Raw genomic sequence first — 14,366 nt, forward strand, 5'->3', positions numbered from 1 at the left:
AAGACACTGCCAAAGAAAATACAAGCTATCTGATTGAACCCACTGGAATTTGAAGAATTTCACATGGACAATTTCTGTCAGAAGTTAACACCACTAACACTAATCTAGTCATTGGTGAAACAATTTAAATATCAACTAAAATTACAGCAGAATATGAACTCATCCATCTGTGCAGCACATGTACTTAAATTGTAACACGCATCACTTTCTAGGGTTTCTTCTCATTAGGTTCTCCATTTTCAACTCGATTGTCAAAACTTTGATACGGAACTTCAATCATTGGTCTGGGAATTGGCCGCTCATTGAAATCCTCAGGAAAGAATTCAAAGTCAGGACCAAAGTTGAACTTGACAGTGCAGTTAGGTTCATTGGGGAGAGTATACATTGAAGCAGCAGGATAGTAACGACCACCGTAAAGATCCTTGAAAGCTACCCCTTGGCATACACCATTTTTAAAGAAAGATATCTCACTTCCTGCACAGAGAGCACAATATTTCATACCAAGTGAATATTCATATAATCTTTTTTATAAGCAAGTGAATATTCATAAATTGGATACTTAAAATACAACTTAAAGCAAGGGAAATTTAACATGGGTACTATATGCAAGGAATATAGTTGCTCAATGTCCACAGCACTTTCAGTTAATTGCAAGGAGTATCACTAATGTCTAATGGGCCTCTGACAAAATATGTGCTGCTATCAAGGTTCCCAAGTAGCAAACGACAAGTGCCCCCAAATTCCAATCAGTCATGATTTAGGTTGAGGAATAGAAAATAGTATACAACACCTCTAAGACAGAGTTACGGCATGACTGCCCATAGAATCGAATCAGGATCAAATTTAAATCATCTTCAAGATTGTACTTCATGGTTTTATTGTCTAACAACTCGACCCACCAGCCAAAATGCATGGGTGGCTTTGATATCTCACTTATCCAAATATGTCATACCCATGACAAAGGCCAATGCCAATCCAATATGTTCAGATCTTTGATCAATGAAATAACAGAAAGTATTCAGTGGCTTTGCAGGTATTCTACTTGTCGTGAAAACTCTGTTCTTAATTGGATACCATATGAGAACTTCCTTATCTGCCAATTCTGCCCTCAACTCCAACAAATGGTCACCTAAATTTAGACAATGTAATAGTGTTTCAACCTACTCACGCAAGAAAAGTCATGGAAACCATATGGCCTCTCATCTCTGTCGCATATTTCTTGGGTTATCTTTGATGTCTTGTGATGTCCTCGTGGTCTCTCTCCTCTGTCTTCTCTCTGGAGACTCTAGTCTCTGTTTTATCAAATCTAAGTCATTACTCTGGCGGTTTCCAGCCAAATTGTCCTTCACTTCTTCTAGTCCTTGTTAATTATGCAAATCATGCCATTAAATGGCTAGAAAAAACCCTTTCTGGATTTTATTTTATTTTGTAGACAGAGGAGGAATAAAACTTACAGGGTTACAGAGCAGATATCTCTTCTCCCATACAGGGAAAGTAGAAAAAAGGCCTCTATTTTATACACTGTCAAAGCCGCTTTTGTCACAATGACACCAATGAATGCCTCTCTTTCTCTCTATAATTGTGAGACTGAAAGAACAGAGGCATTCTAGATAGTGTGTGTAGTGTGTGTAGTGTGTGTGTGTGTGTGTGTGTGTGAGAGAGAGAGAGAGAGAGTAGTATGTGTGGGAAGGGCAATAGATTGAGAGATAAGGGGTTCCTTTCCACATTTTGCTCTTACCATGTTTCTATTACATGTTATTGATGATTGGTTGGTTTTTTATCCTCCCTCTTCAGAATAATTACAGTGTCTTTTCGCTCAGTTGAAAATGCTGTTTCCCTTAAGCTCACATAAGCAGTAACTAATTATGGTTTAATATTGAACCAGTGCTTTCTTTTAGACAATTACTTGAATTTGAAAGACAGCAAATAATCTGCAATCTTAAGACGGAAATGGTGTGGGAAGACGATATCGCGTGCAACTGACAAGCTATTTTCATAATCCTATTCCTAGGCGGCAATAATAGACACACAGGCAGTGGAATGCCACATAAAGGTGAGATGACATGGCAGTCCGTACACCACACCATAGCTCAATAAACCTTACCCAACTGCAGGGACTAAAACTATCCACTTCAAAAACAGTTCGCTATACATTTTTGGCCACCACTTATTGTTGACAACACTGGTGAACTCTTGTCAATATTTAGTTTCACAGACTACAGAAATTAGACACAGAATTGAGTGCATACCCAAATGACCTAATCACAATCAATTGAACCGGTGCAAAAAAACTGGTTGTCAGGTCCACTCTCTTCTTCCCCATCCCCTAAAAAACTGAACTATTTACCTTGGCCCTAAACTAACACACCTAGCAACAATCAAATATTAGTATCTAAAGTTAAACACTAATCACTTGCAAGCACTATATCTTGGGTTTGCTCACATTCCAAAGCCACATTTTTTGAGATGGAAGAATTTGATGGATTAGAAGCACTACATCTAAACAAACTTTTTCCTCCTTTGCAATATGTTCACAAACACGGTCGTAGCAAATATATCAATCCTATTGTTCATCCTTGTAAAGGAGGGACTGGATCCATGCACCCTAGTAGTACTGCAGTAGTAACCTAGAAGCCTATATAGTTTGCAAAAACATGATTCCATATCTTGTTTTCACTATCCACCTACGCTTTCGTTCCTAGCAAGTTCTCTACTGTTTTTCCTACCTCAATTTAAAGATACAAAACAGCAAGTGAAAATCATAATTATAGCTAAAATCACAACATCATACCTGGCACCACTTTAGGTGGTTCTTCCTTACCATCTTTAGGATAAGCATATTTCTGGCCTTTATACCACGCCAAGTTTTGTGCTGTTGGTTCATACTTGGCTCCCTCAGGCAAATTGATATAGCACCCAATAACATCACCTTCTTTGTACCCTTCCTCCCCATACTTCTCCCTCAATGCCTTGTGTATCTTACTCCCATCAATGTCCCTGTACCCAAAGCTATTCCCATCGTACCCAACCGGTGCCTGCAAATCACCCTTCGCCGTGGACCACCCCAATCGAGTGTGCCCAGTCTCACCCAACTTCACAACCTTAATCTCAAAGTACCACGCACCTTCCATCACCCCTCTGGTTGCCCTCACCATTCTGTAACCCTTCGTGCTCCCTGCAGTCAATCTATCCTCGCTCAGCTCCACCTTCTCCGCCTTGAACGCCCTCGACAAGCATATCTTCATCTCCGGCGTGTCGTCGCCCTTGTCCGGAAACCGCTGAACGGGAGTTATCAGGACATTGTCTTCCCCATTGTTGGCGTGGTTGTTGTTATTGTTGTTGTTGCCCTTGTTCTTCTTCTTCCCTTTCTTCGATTTCGTCGCCCACACATTGTTGTTCTTCTTCTTCGATTTCTTCGGATTCGTCGTCCCGCCATTCGTCGCCGCCGGGGTGCTCGCCGGGGCATTGTCTCCCTCCGGCAATGCCGGCGAGTCCTGATTCGCGGCGCTGAGAGAGGAGAGCGGCTTCTGCTTCTTCGAAGCAGGTTGCTGTTCCTCGTCGAGTTCGCGTTTCGGTGACTTCTTAGAGCCGTCGGAAGCGGCTTCTTCGGAGGAGAGGTCGTCGGAGGGGTCGGGCTCTGATCTGCCGTCGTTTTGGGGTTCTGTTTGGGTGTCTGAGGGAGTGCTGGTAACGACGGGTGGAACGTCGATTGGTATTGGTTCCGTGTCAGCACCAACTGCTACTCCTCCTCCGTCGCCACCGTCGGCGGCGGTGGATGTGGTGGTGGTTGTGGGTGGAGCCTCCTCTTCATCTTCTTCTTCTTCTTCGTCTTTGTAAGTGGCTAGTAAGCTATCCATGGAAGCTAGGGTTACAGAGAGAGAGAGAATCAATTTGAATTTGAAAAAGAAGAATGAAGAGAATTGAAAGAGAATGCGAATTATAAAAGAAGAAGATGAAGAAAGTGAAACCTTGGTAGAGTTAGGGATGGCAATTTTGCCCAAACCCATGGGTATCCGCCCGAATCCGATCCGATTTAACGGGCAAAATCCGAGTTGACTGGATTTGGGTTTGGGTTTGGGTTTTGCCCGTTACTGTAGCCATTTATGGGTTTGGGGTTGGTAATAGTTAAATCTGTGCCCATACCCGCCCAAACCCGAACCCAAAGATACCTGAAACATAAAATTACAAAAAAACCCTCATACATATATATATTTATAAACTTTGTTCTTAATGTTTGATGATTATTTGTACTCTTGTATGTTTGAGAAAGTAAACTCTAAACTATTGTTGTCTCACTTTTGTGATAGATGAAGATGATGAATAATATTTGTTTTTTCTTTCTTTCAATGAAAGAAGGTTCTGGATCGGGTTGCTATTTTACGTAACTAATGGGTTTGGGTTTGGGTTTCGGGTAAATCCGAAACCCAATGGATTTGGGCATGGATTTCATTTTATCGCCCATGAGGGTTTGTGTTTGGGTTTGGGTTTGGGTTCTAGGATTTGGGTTTGGGTTTGGTAATTGTAAAACCCGTGTCCGATCCTACCCGTTGCCATAGAATAAGAGTGATGAAGGTTGGGTTGGGCCTATTATGATCAATAACAGGCCTAACTAGAGTTGGGTTGGGCTTATTTATATGGATTTCATTTATGGGAGACTAAAACTAAAATAAAAAAATAAAAAACACATCTTTCTTTTTTCATTTAAAGGGGAATAGAACATTACAAATCAATAAGTAAATGTATGTTTATTGAAAAAATCACACATTAAAAAAAAACAATTTATTTACACACTACATTTAGGGTGGAAGTTTGTTAATCTTCAACATCATCCAACATACAAATTTTATGAACTTTTTTAACCTCACTTTATAAAATTCTATATACAACTGGTCGTAAGTGAGAATTTTATAATGTATTGGTGATTCTTGAGCATGCACTTGTAAATGTGAATTTAAATTGATTTTCGCACTTTTAAGTGTGAAATCATGATGATTTATGCACATATTCATATAAGTTAGGAAATATATTAGGCAGGGAAAAAATGTGTGTTTACGATGCACCTGACCAGAAATGTTGAAAAACAACAAGAAAAGATGAGTAATTGTGAGGTCAACCTCGATGGTGAAGATTGGAAGATGATGGATGGTGGTGACAATGGTGGAGATTGAAGAAGAAGAAGAAGAGGATGGTGGATGGTGAATGATAGAAAGAAGATGGTGGTGGTGAGGTTGGTGAAGATAGGAAGAGCATAAGAGGTGAAAATTGTTTTTAAGAGTCTTTTAGTAAAAAAACGCGAAAAAAAAGAATGACATAAGAATCAATTGAGGTGGTGCCAAAACTAATGCCCAATATATAAATATTTATAGTAATAAGAAATTAAACAAGATTTTAAAAACAGTTCTAGGCTTTTCCATTTTTCAATGCTTTTGTAAAGGGTGTTCATATTCACACACAATAAGTGGTTGTAGTGGTTGTTAAGCAAGTTAAAAATGAATTAAAGAGCGAGTGCATGCAATGTTAATGTGGATGACAGTTTCATTACTTTGACAAGTAGTTAGTTTCATGCTCAAATATGGCTCAAACCAGAATGCTTATGGGAATTATTTTGTGAGAAATATTCGGGAACTTATTTACTGTTAATTTTCAATCATTTTATTTTTCACATGTTTATGGAGATGCTGATATGGTTTCGTCAAACTGACCCACCGTGCCTCAGTTTTATTGTGATCGTTGGATCGGCATTAAAATGATCCGATGGTTGTGGTTTGTGACCTGTTAATGGAGATAGGAAGATTGTGGCAAGAATGACAAATTGCAATCTGAGACCTGAAGCTCATGCTTCATCGGGTTCCCTTCCCTTTCCCTTTATTTCATATCGTTTGTTCGATGGCCTCGTTCCATAGTTGTCGCCTGAAGTCCTTGTTCTCCTGGCATAATCTCGATCGGGTTTAACTGGACAAACCTTAAAGATTTTGGTCTAAGGAGTTGAACGGCGGAAACATTCGCCGTCCCGTCCCGCCGCACCGTGCAGCAACGGTGGCGAACCCTAAACGGGTTATCCTTCTTTCAGAAGTCTGACCAGTCAGTCGAACTGCCGCGAAAGCATTCGAACCTGATGCAAATACGAGCCGTGTTTGAACCATAGCCAAGAGCAGTTCTTGAGTTATATCTCGCAGTCTACATGGAGGAGGTACTGTTCATCCCATGTGTTAAATCTACCACTAGTTTGGGGCCGATATCTGTTCAAATTGTTGGGATGTTTATGTTGTTTGTTTGTTCAATGAATTCTGTGAATCTTTAATTATGAGCTATTCATGCTTGGCAAATATGGCAGTTAGATGTTTCATTACAAGCCCTGTATTTTGATTTCACATGTTTCTTTTGTATTGAGAGTTCACAATTGGCAGTAATCTTCTTGTTTAGTAATGTTGTTACTGGGAGCCTTTTAACTGCGGACCATTTGATGAGTGAATAGGCCTCAGCAATTTGTTGAGCATGAGAAGCACAATTAGTAAAACATATTAATAGTTAACACATAGATGATAGACCCTTGGTGATAGACCCTTGGTTGGGTTTGAATGAACATTCAAATGCGGTTGAAGCTTGAGCTATGGAGAAATTTACATTGCAGAATATGAGATCCTGAGAAAGCACACATAGTCTAACAAACATGATTTGATATGTGAATACAAAAATTGTGTAGCAGTATGTTAATGTCCTTTGACGACGACTCATTTTTTTGGCATGATTGCCTAATTATGCCAGATATTGGGCCAGATACTGGTTGGTAGTTGTTTTTTATTTAGAAGGCAGAACAAATAATTCATCAGGTTCATAAATTGTTTTTGATTCATATATTTCATGGTACAATGGTTTCAATTGTATGATTCATAGTGTAACCTACTATGACATTTTCAGGAAGACCAAGTTGATTCGTTGGCCAATTGAGTATGAGGTTGCAAGAGGCAGAGTGGAAGACCCATATGTTGTAGAAGCAACCTCCACAATCTCCAGATTAATGTTCCAGTGATAAGGGCTTGTCATTGGTTCTGCCATAAGCCGGGAAAGAGGCTTTCTTGCAACATGTTCATCTGGAATAAGGCTAAAAAAACAGGGGACGTGGCTGTTGTGGATTGCAGTAGTTTGGTCCATTTGGAATCATTGATTTATAGTCTTGGTTTTTGTTCCCTGTTATAGGATATAATATTTTTTTTGTTCTCTCTTCTTCCTCATCTAGTTATTGGGTTGAAGTACCTCAGAAACTAGTTGTTTATATATTTTTATGTTTATGGAAAAAATTAATGTTCCTGTGATGTTGACACATTCTTGGTGTTATGGCCATTTAGTCAGTGAATTTAGAATTGAAAATCATTGTCCTTGAGGTTTAGTGAAAGACATTGATAAGTTGAGTTGAAGGAAATTGTGTTGCCTGTTGTTAGTTGAAGGGATTATATAACCTTGTAGAGAATATTGGGAAAAATTAGGATAAAGTCACAGATACATTCCCCTGAAGTGTTTCAACTATTCGACTTATACAGTTACCAGTTACTTATGGGGTTTTCCATATTACTCCTCATATACTTTGTGTACATGGAATTGCAAACTCTCTTTGTTTAAGAAGAATCTACTTGTTGTGACTCCCTATTCCCATTAACCATTAATCTTGTTCACCCTTTGTGAGGAAGAAAATCTGGTATATATTATTTTCAGAAGTGGTAATTAGGGCCTTAATTAGGGCGAAGTATTTGGAGTAAGAAACGGGGTATGATAATTGGTGGTATTAACACACCATAAAAAAGAGGATTGCAAATAATTAAAGATTTACCATTTAAAACTGTTAGATATGTTATGTGAACGTTGTAGTCCTAGTGGTGATTTAAGTTTTCCTTTTTTTTAGTGCTCCCCATTTCGATTCAATAGTAAACTATATGTAAGAAGAAATTAATAGTTAAAACCTTATGAAAAAAAACCAAGGAAAATATATATATAAATTTTTCTTTGTTACAGAGGGAAAATAAACAACTAACGAAAACAAGAAAACCAATGAACGTCCTGCCGCAAACCAAGTTGGGTACATAATATTAAACCTTATAATATAGGTTCCCACTAGGGTGGGGAAGTAAGAAACTGGTCCACCGGTGGACCAGTAATCTCCACCGTCAATATATAATAAATTAAGATGATGGTCAGGATTTAAGACCTTGAACTTGGCAAACAGGTCAGGTACACTTCTTATCCGAAATTTGTTAAATTTGCTAAGGGACCCCTACCCCATTGTTAGCTGTGAACCGTTGTGGCCCCACCGCGCTACTATTCATTGTTTTGTCTTTATTGAAAGCCACAACCAGGGATAGATCTCCATTATTGATGTCTGAGAAGGTGTGAGTTACAAGATCCCCATTTCTGCCATTTCCATTTAGTTACAAGATCCTCTGCAATTAGTCTCTTATAGTCTGTGCACACCATCGAAGAGGTGGTTCAAGCGGTGTGGCGTAGACAGATTGGGAAGCAATAGGGAAGATCAAGATAATTTGGGACACGTTCAGAATCGGCGTCATCGCAATGTTTTTGTTTGAGGTACCGTTGTATGAATGGGTTGTGGGCTCCGCTGGGCTGTGGTGGATGAAGGAAAGGTTGAGGAGAGATGTATGTAAAGTTGGGGAGAGATGTATGTAACGTGTTCGACGAAATGCCCGATAGAGTAATTTGTCGATAACGAGGCAAGGGTACCAATGATAAAAAGGGTTTAAACGGTATTGTTCTCTAGACTTGTTTCCACACAATACATGTGCTTTCTTGTCCTGCTAAGGCTATACACCCTTGAACAAGGGTCACCATGTACAAGTTCATTTGGAAAAGTGAAAAGAGGAGGATGATGGTACCAAAGATGGGTGACCCCAAAGATGATTGGCAAAGCTGAGCTGATGACTTGTTCAAATTCAGTTTCAATATTGAAGAATATATTGCAGCATATTATTTTCCCAGAGCACCGCACCACCTTCTTTGGCCAGTCTCAATTTCAATGAAGATAAATGCATTTTATTTTCCCAATATGCTAGAACAACCTTTAATCATAACTGATGAGTATGTTAATGAGCTAACTGGACATGAAGAGTTTGCATGAGACATGTACTTGGTGTTTTATAGATCCAGAGTTTGTTTAATGTATTTGTCAAATCTTGTTATTGTGAACAAGATTTGGTTGTTGTAAACCCCAACATTAGGTACCAACATTATTCATGGATTTTGAGCAGCATTGTGGTTATGTTAGATGTACCATTGAGTGAGTGAATGTAATGGACACAGTTAAGTTGAAATAGTGAAAACAATATCTGATACAAAGATTGGCCATAACAGGACCCAAACCATGAAAGTGATAAGTACTAGGTGGTATTTGAACCAAACAACAAGAACATAAATTGCAAAGTCACATAGAACATGGTAGTAAAGTTTTGCTTCTTAAACATAGAACATAGATCATAATAAAAGTCTAAACGAGTGCTAATTGTTGCGCACAACACGCATGAGAAGTTGAAGTTCATTTGGGAGAAAAGTCAAGAGTAGCTTGTTTCCATGAGAGAGTTTGAGCTCCTTGCACAACCCGTACCATCCCATAATTAAATGAGCTTCATTATTGTTTCTTTCAGCTCTTGTAATTTTACAATCTGCAGCTAAGTTTGAATTCAACACCCTGACATTTAAAGTTGTCATTCCATGAAGCAGGACTTTCTGTACCACCCTGGCTGGTAAATTCTGCAACAATAAAGATGGAATTGATCATGAAAGGGAGCAGGTGCAACACATGTAGGGCTATGAAAGTAAAGAGAGGTAAAATTAATAAGTTCAGCTGAACTTACCAAAGGTGCTCTACCTCTAACAAACTTGTCAGTTACAACCTTCTCCCAGTGAATGTTTGGTTCAAAGTCAATGTCATGATCCTCAGCAGACTCAGATTCTGAATCAGAGTCAATGTTGATTACCTCAGGGCCATTCTCATTTTGTGGGTATTGAATCTCAGGCCCATCATTAGGAAAAATGCGGATGTTAAAAGTCAGTGGTTCAATATACTCAAAGTTCAGCAATGATATTTCATTCAATGAGTAAAATGCAACCAAGTCATGGACTCCACTAGTAAATGCAGGCCTGCCTTGTTTAAATCCTACTTTCAATTGCCTAGTATTTCCATTGGGGTCCACAGCCAAAACCTCATGTCCAGCAATCACGCGCTCCCAGTATGAATAAAATCTCCTACTAATGCAGATGAAATCCTACATTTGAATGTGTGTACACAGGTAAATAATATATGGATATACATGTTTTGAACGTGCAGAATGGTGTTAAATATGCCTTACTATCGTGAACGTGCAGAATGTCAGTAAACATTCTAAATCCCTAAATCATATCTTAGGAAAGTTAAAAAACAATTAGGTTCCCAGTATCAAGAATTACCTGAAATGGTCTCCAGCGCATTCCAAATCCTCTGTGAAAAGGATCTTCCCCGACCGTTGCTGGAGTTCCCATTACAATCCGCATCATCTTCAAATCACAATCATCGTAGAAGGAAAACTATATGAGTACTTACCGAGATCTATCCTTCCACTTCAAACGACGCACGAAGGTGTTTCTCGCCGCCCAACACTCCAGCTACGCCGTCAATCACCGCCGACAGAACCCCAGGACGATTAACCTGGCCGAAGAAATCCTATAAACACCTCCTCCGAAAGGTGAAGATAGCTGCTGTGTGGTTGAATAGTGGTTGCTCAAGATGGGTTTGCCTCAGAGGTGAGACATTTTTCCATTTCGTTTCTTCATTTATTGCGCCACTGTTGACAGATTGCAATAATAAAGGGGTGACTTTAAGACAAGGGCCAAACTTCAAATACTCACTTTCAGACAAGGGATTGAACTGAAATGTGTTTGTTTTTATGACCGGTCACAACCTACAATTCCAGGTCAACTAAAACTGAGGTACCGTGTGTCAGTTACGGTAGAAGCAGCCTGCTGATATGGGTGCTCATTTGCTTTCTAAATTCTCTTTGTCCTCTCCGAATGAAGCTTGGATTGATATTTCTCCTTCTTGTATGCAATCTTGTGTTGTGTTCTTATTTGAAGTCACAAAAGTACAAAAGATAAAAAGGATGAAAGATGTCATTGAATATATAATTCCAACTTCCAAATATAATATGTTAGTTGGTTGACGTTGTAGTTGGATGCGCGTGGTAAAGTCATCTAACTTTATATACTAGAATAAAATGTATTTGTTAAGAAATTTATTTTTAACTTCTTAGTAATATTTTAATCTCTTAATATATGATTTAGTTTTCTTATAATACGTATCTTCTAATGTGCACTTTTTTTTTCATATATTTTATTTTAAATTTAAATATTTTTTAACCTATTCTTAAATGAGTTTAATTTCTATGAAAAAATTTCAAGGATGTGAATTTTTTTTTCTCTTTTTATTTAATTTCATTAATTGACGTGGCACATCCTTAAAATCTGATTGGTTGATGGTGTAAAAAAACTTTACACCGTCGATGCATCATCCTTTTTCTCTTCTTAATTATAAACTAATGGGATATAATTGCACTAAAAAAATCTTAATTGGCTGCATAAGATGTTTAACAACAAACAATTTTGTCTTTTGGTACATTGGAAAAATAAATTACAGGTTTCAAAGGTTGATTCATGAATTTTTCCTCCCAATGTATATGTCATTCATTTCTTATCACGTGAGCTATCATTCGAAACATTTAACAACAGCTTTAATCGCATGGTTACCTACCAATTTATTAATGAGATTATATTATTAAAAATAGGTAAGAACAACAATAAGAAGCAGACTGAAAAATTGGTAAAACTCCCATAAAAGTCAAAAATTGTGTCAAATGCACTTTTTTTTTTTTCTTTTGAAATGGTGTCAAATGCACATTGGTAAAACTGATTCGATTTTAATACACATCCGTAATACACATGAGAAAAGTCAAAAAATTGTGTCAAATGCTAAATAGTAAATACCATACACACCCTCTGTAAATTTGGAAATGTAGTTATTTCACAGGGTAAAATAATTAATTATAATTAAAAATTATTAATATATTATACTATAATAATCTATGTACATATACGAATATTTTAAATATCAATTAATAATTTTCATTTTAATCATTGTAATAGCTAATAGTTTCACTAAAAAAAAGCTACTAATAATTACCATATATTGATTTTGTTCTTTTTTTTTTAGGACAATTACCATATACTCCCTCCGTTCCCGAAAGTTTGTTGTTTTGCACCATTTTTCAATATCCCAAAATGTTTGTTGTTTTAGAAAACCAATGTATTTTTTGCTAATTTCTTCCACCTCTACCCTCATTTAATACATTTTCTCTCACTTATCACCTTTCATATTAATCAACCACAACTCTTCTCTATTAATTATATTCTTCTCTATCTAAGGTAGCGTTTGGTAGACAGGTGGGAAGGGAACGGAACAGGACACATGAGTTCCGTTCTGTGTTTGTCATGTTTTTAAGATGGAACGGAACGAGACAAAAGGCTCCAGGAACGGGACACTTTGGTTCCCTGGAAAATGGTGGAACGGAAGGGAACAGAACACTCTCTTAAAACTTTTGCAAGTTCAAAAATACTCTTAATTTATATTTGAAATTTTATGTATCTAAACAGTTTAAAATCACTTCTAAAATTGAAAGCACTTATTATATATGTAGACAAAGTTAAATGAAAATCTACTTTTTCAAAAAAATCACTTAAAATAAAATCAATTATTTTTTCAAACGTAAAATCACTTGTTGTAAGCAATGATAAACGAGCTAATTAGAGTGCGTTTGATTCAACTTATTTTGAAAAAATTACTTTTTAATCAAAAAATCACTTTTTTAATCAAAATCTCACTTTTTGTGTTTGTTTCGGGTGAAGCTGAAAACAGATTATTTGAAACAGTTACTTTACCTTATCATGAAAATCTACGATGATAGATGAGAGGAGATAAAAAAAGTGATTTTAATTAGAGTAGTCAAACACGAATCAACTTAATTAAAATATAATCAATTATTTTTTCAAAAGTAAAATCTGTTTTTGTAAGCAATGATAAACGAGCCAATTAGAGTGCGTTTGATTCAACTTATTTTGGAAAAATCACGTTTTAATCAAAAAAATCACTTTTTTTATTCAAAATCTCACTTTTTGTGTTTGTTTCAGGTGAAGTTGAAAACAGATTATTTGAAACAGTTACTTTAGCTTATCATGAAATAAAAAAGTGATTTCAATAACATACTAAAACAACTTAAACAATATATAAGTGATTATTTTAAAGAAATAAGTGATTATTTTAAAGAAATAAGTGATTATTTTAAAGAAATAAGTGATTATTCATGAAGTAAGCAATAACAAACGGTTTCTATGCAAAATGTTCAATTGAGTTCAATTTGTTTTCCTCAATCAAATATGCAGGGTTATATATGTAATTAAAATCATGGTTTTGTTCTATTGACTTGGAGTTACCAAACACAACACACAGAACATTATTGTCCTGTTCCATCCTGTTCTGTCCCGTTCCGTTCTGTTATGTCATGTTCCGTTCTGTCACCAAACGCTACCTAAGTATAATTTAGTAGTTGCACATCATACTAGTAAAATTAAATAAGGGTAATCTAGTTAAATTATACTATCAATAATTGTTTTCTTACTCTTTGTGTCACAACCTTAAACTACAAACTTTCTAGAACGGAATGAGTATTGCAATATATTTCCCGATCGTGAGCATTTGGTCCACCACCCATGAGGTGTTTGACCTGACACGCGTTTATGTTGTGGCGTTCTGATTCCTACGACCAGCAGAAAGACAAGTTAAGTTAATAATACTAGTGTTTTTTCCCGTGCGTTGCACGGGGAATATGTATATTGTATTTGATATATCAATTAATCATGAATGTGATTATGCGTGTTTGTTTAAATCTTAGATAATTAGGGCAAGTCTTTTAAAATTTGGTTTCAATATCTGTTTTGGAATTAGGAAACACGTGTCAACAAAAGATAAGTTATCTAATTCTTTTCTTATATATATATTAATATATAGAGGAGGAGATGACTGATGCAGTATCTTCGATAATTAGGAAAAACCTTTTAAATTTTAATGGATTATAAATCCTAATCAAATCTAAAATTTAAAAATGTATTTTTTATGAGAATTAACCTGAGAATGACATATGAAATTTTTATTTATGAGAATTAACGTGAGATCAACACGTCACTAAGAATTAATGTGAGAATGACACGTCACTATATCAGCCTGATAGAAGTTCTTCTTTTCTAATATATATTGATATTGATATTGATTTTACTACACT

At 36.7% G+C, this 14,366-nt stretch overlaps 2 protein-coding genes across 3 annotated transcripts; both read right to left on the reverse strand.

Annotated features, from left to right (window-relative positions):
• Positions 1-7: 7 nt before the first annotated feature.
• LOC130747763 (protein TRAUCO) lies at positions 8-3,954 on the reverse strand. Of its 2 annotated transcripts, none has more exons than XM_057600790.1 (2): positions 2,822-3,954; positions 8-474 (listed from the first exon to the last, which is right to left on the reverse strand). In XM_057600790.1, the coding sequence occupies exons 1-2, from the start codon at positions 3,855-3,857 to the stop codon at positions 209-211; spliced, it is 1,302 nt and encodes a 433-aa protein (XP_057456773.1). In that variant the 5' UTR covers positions 3,858-3,954; the 3' UTR covers positions 8-208. The 2 variants fall into 2 exon arrangements, with proteins under 2 accessions (XP_057456773.1, XP_057456771.1); XM_057600788.1 differs by having other exon boundaries at positions 2,792-3,951.
• A 5,217-nt stretch (positions 3,955-9,171) lies between these two features.
• On the reverse strand, positions 9,172-11,013 carry LOC130743077 (uncharacterized). The gene is made up of 3 exons (XM_057595189.1): positions 10,450-11,013; positions 9,858-10,268; positions 9,172-9,753 (listed from the first exon to the last, which is right to left on the reverse strand). Exons 1-3 carry the CDS (start codon positions 10,534-10,536, stop codon positions 9,502-9,504), a joined length of 750 nt encoding a protein of 249 aa, XP_057451172.1. The 5' UTR covers positions 10,537-11,013; the 3' UTR covers positions 9,172-9,501.
• Positions 11,014-14,366: the final 3,353 nt, after the last annotated feature.

The sequence above is a fragment of the Lotus japonicus genome, chromosome 3 (genome assembly GCF_012489685.1).
Source record: "Lotus japonicus ecotype B-129 chromosome 3, LjGifu_v1.2".
In the NCBI taxonomy this organism is placed as follows: domain Eukaryota; kingdom Viridiplantae; phylum Streptophyta; class Magnoliopsida; order Fabales; family Fabaceae; genus Lotus; species Lotus japonicus.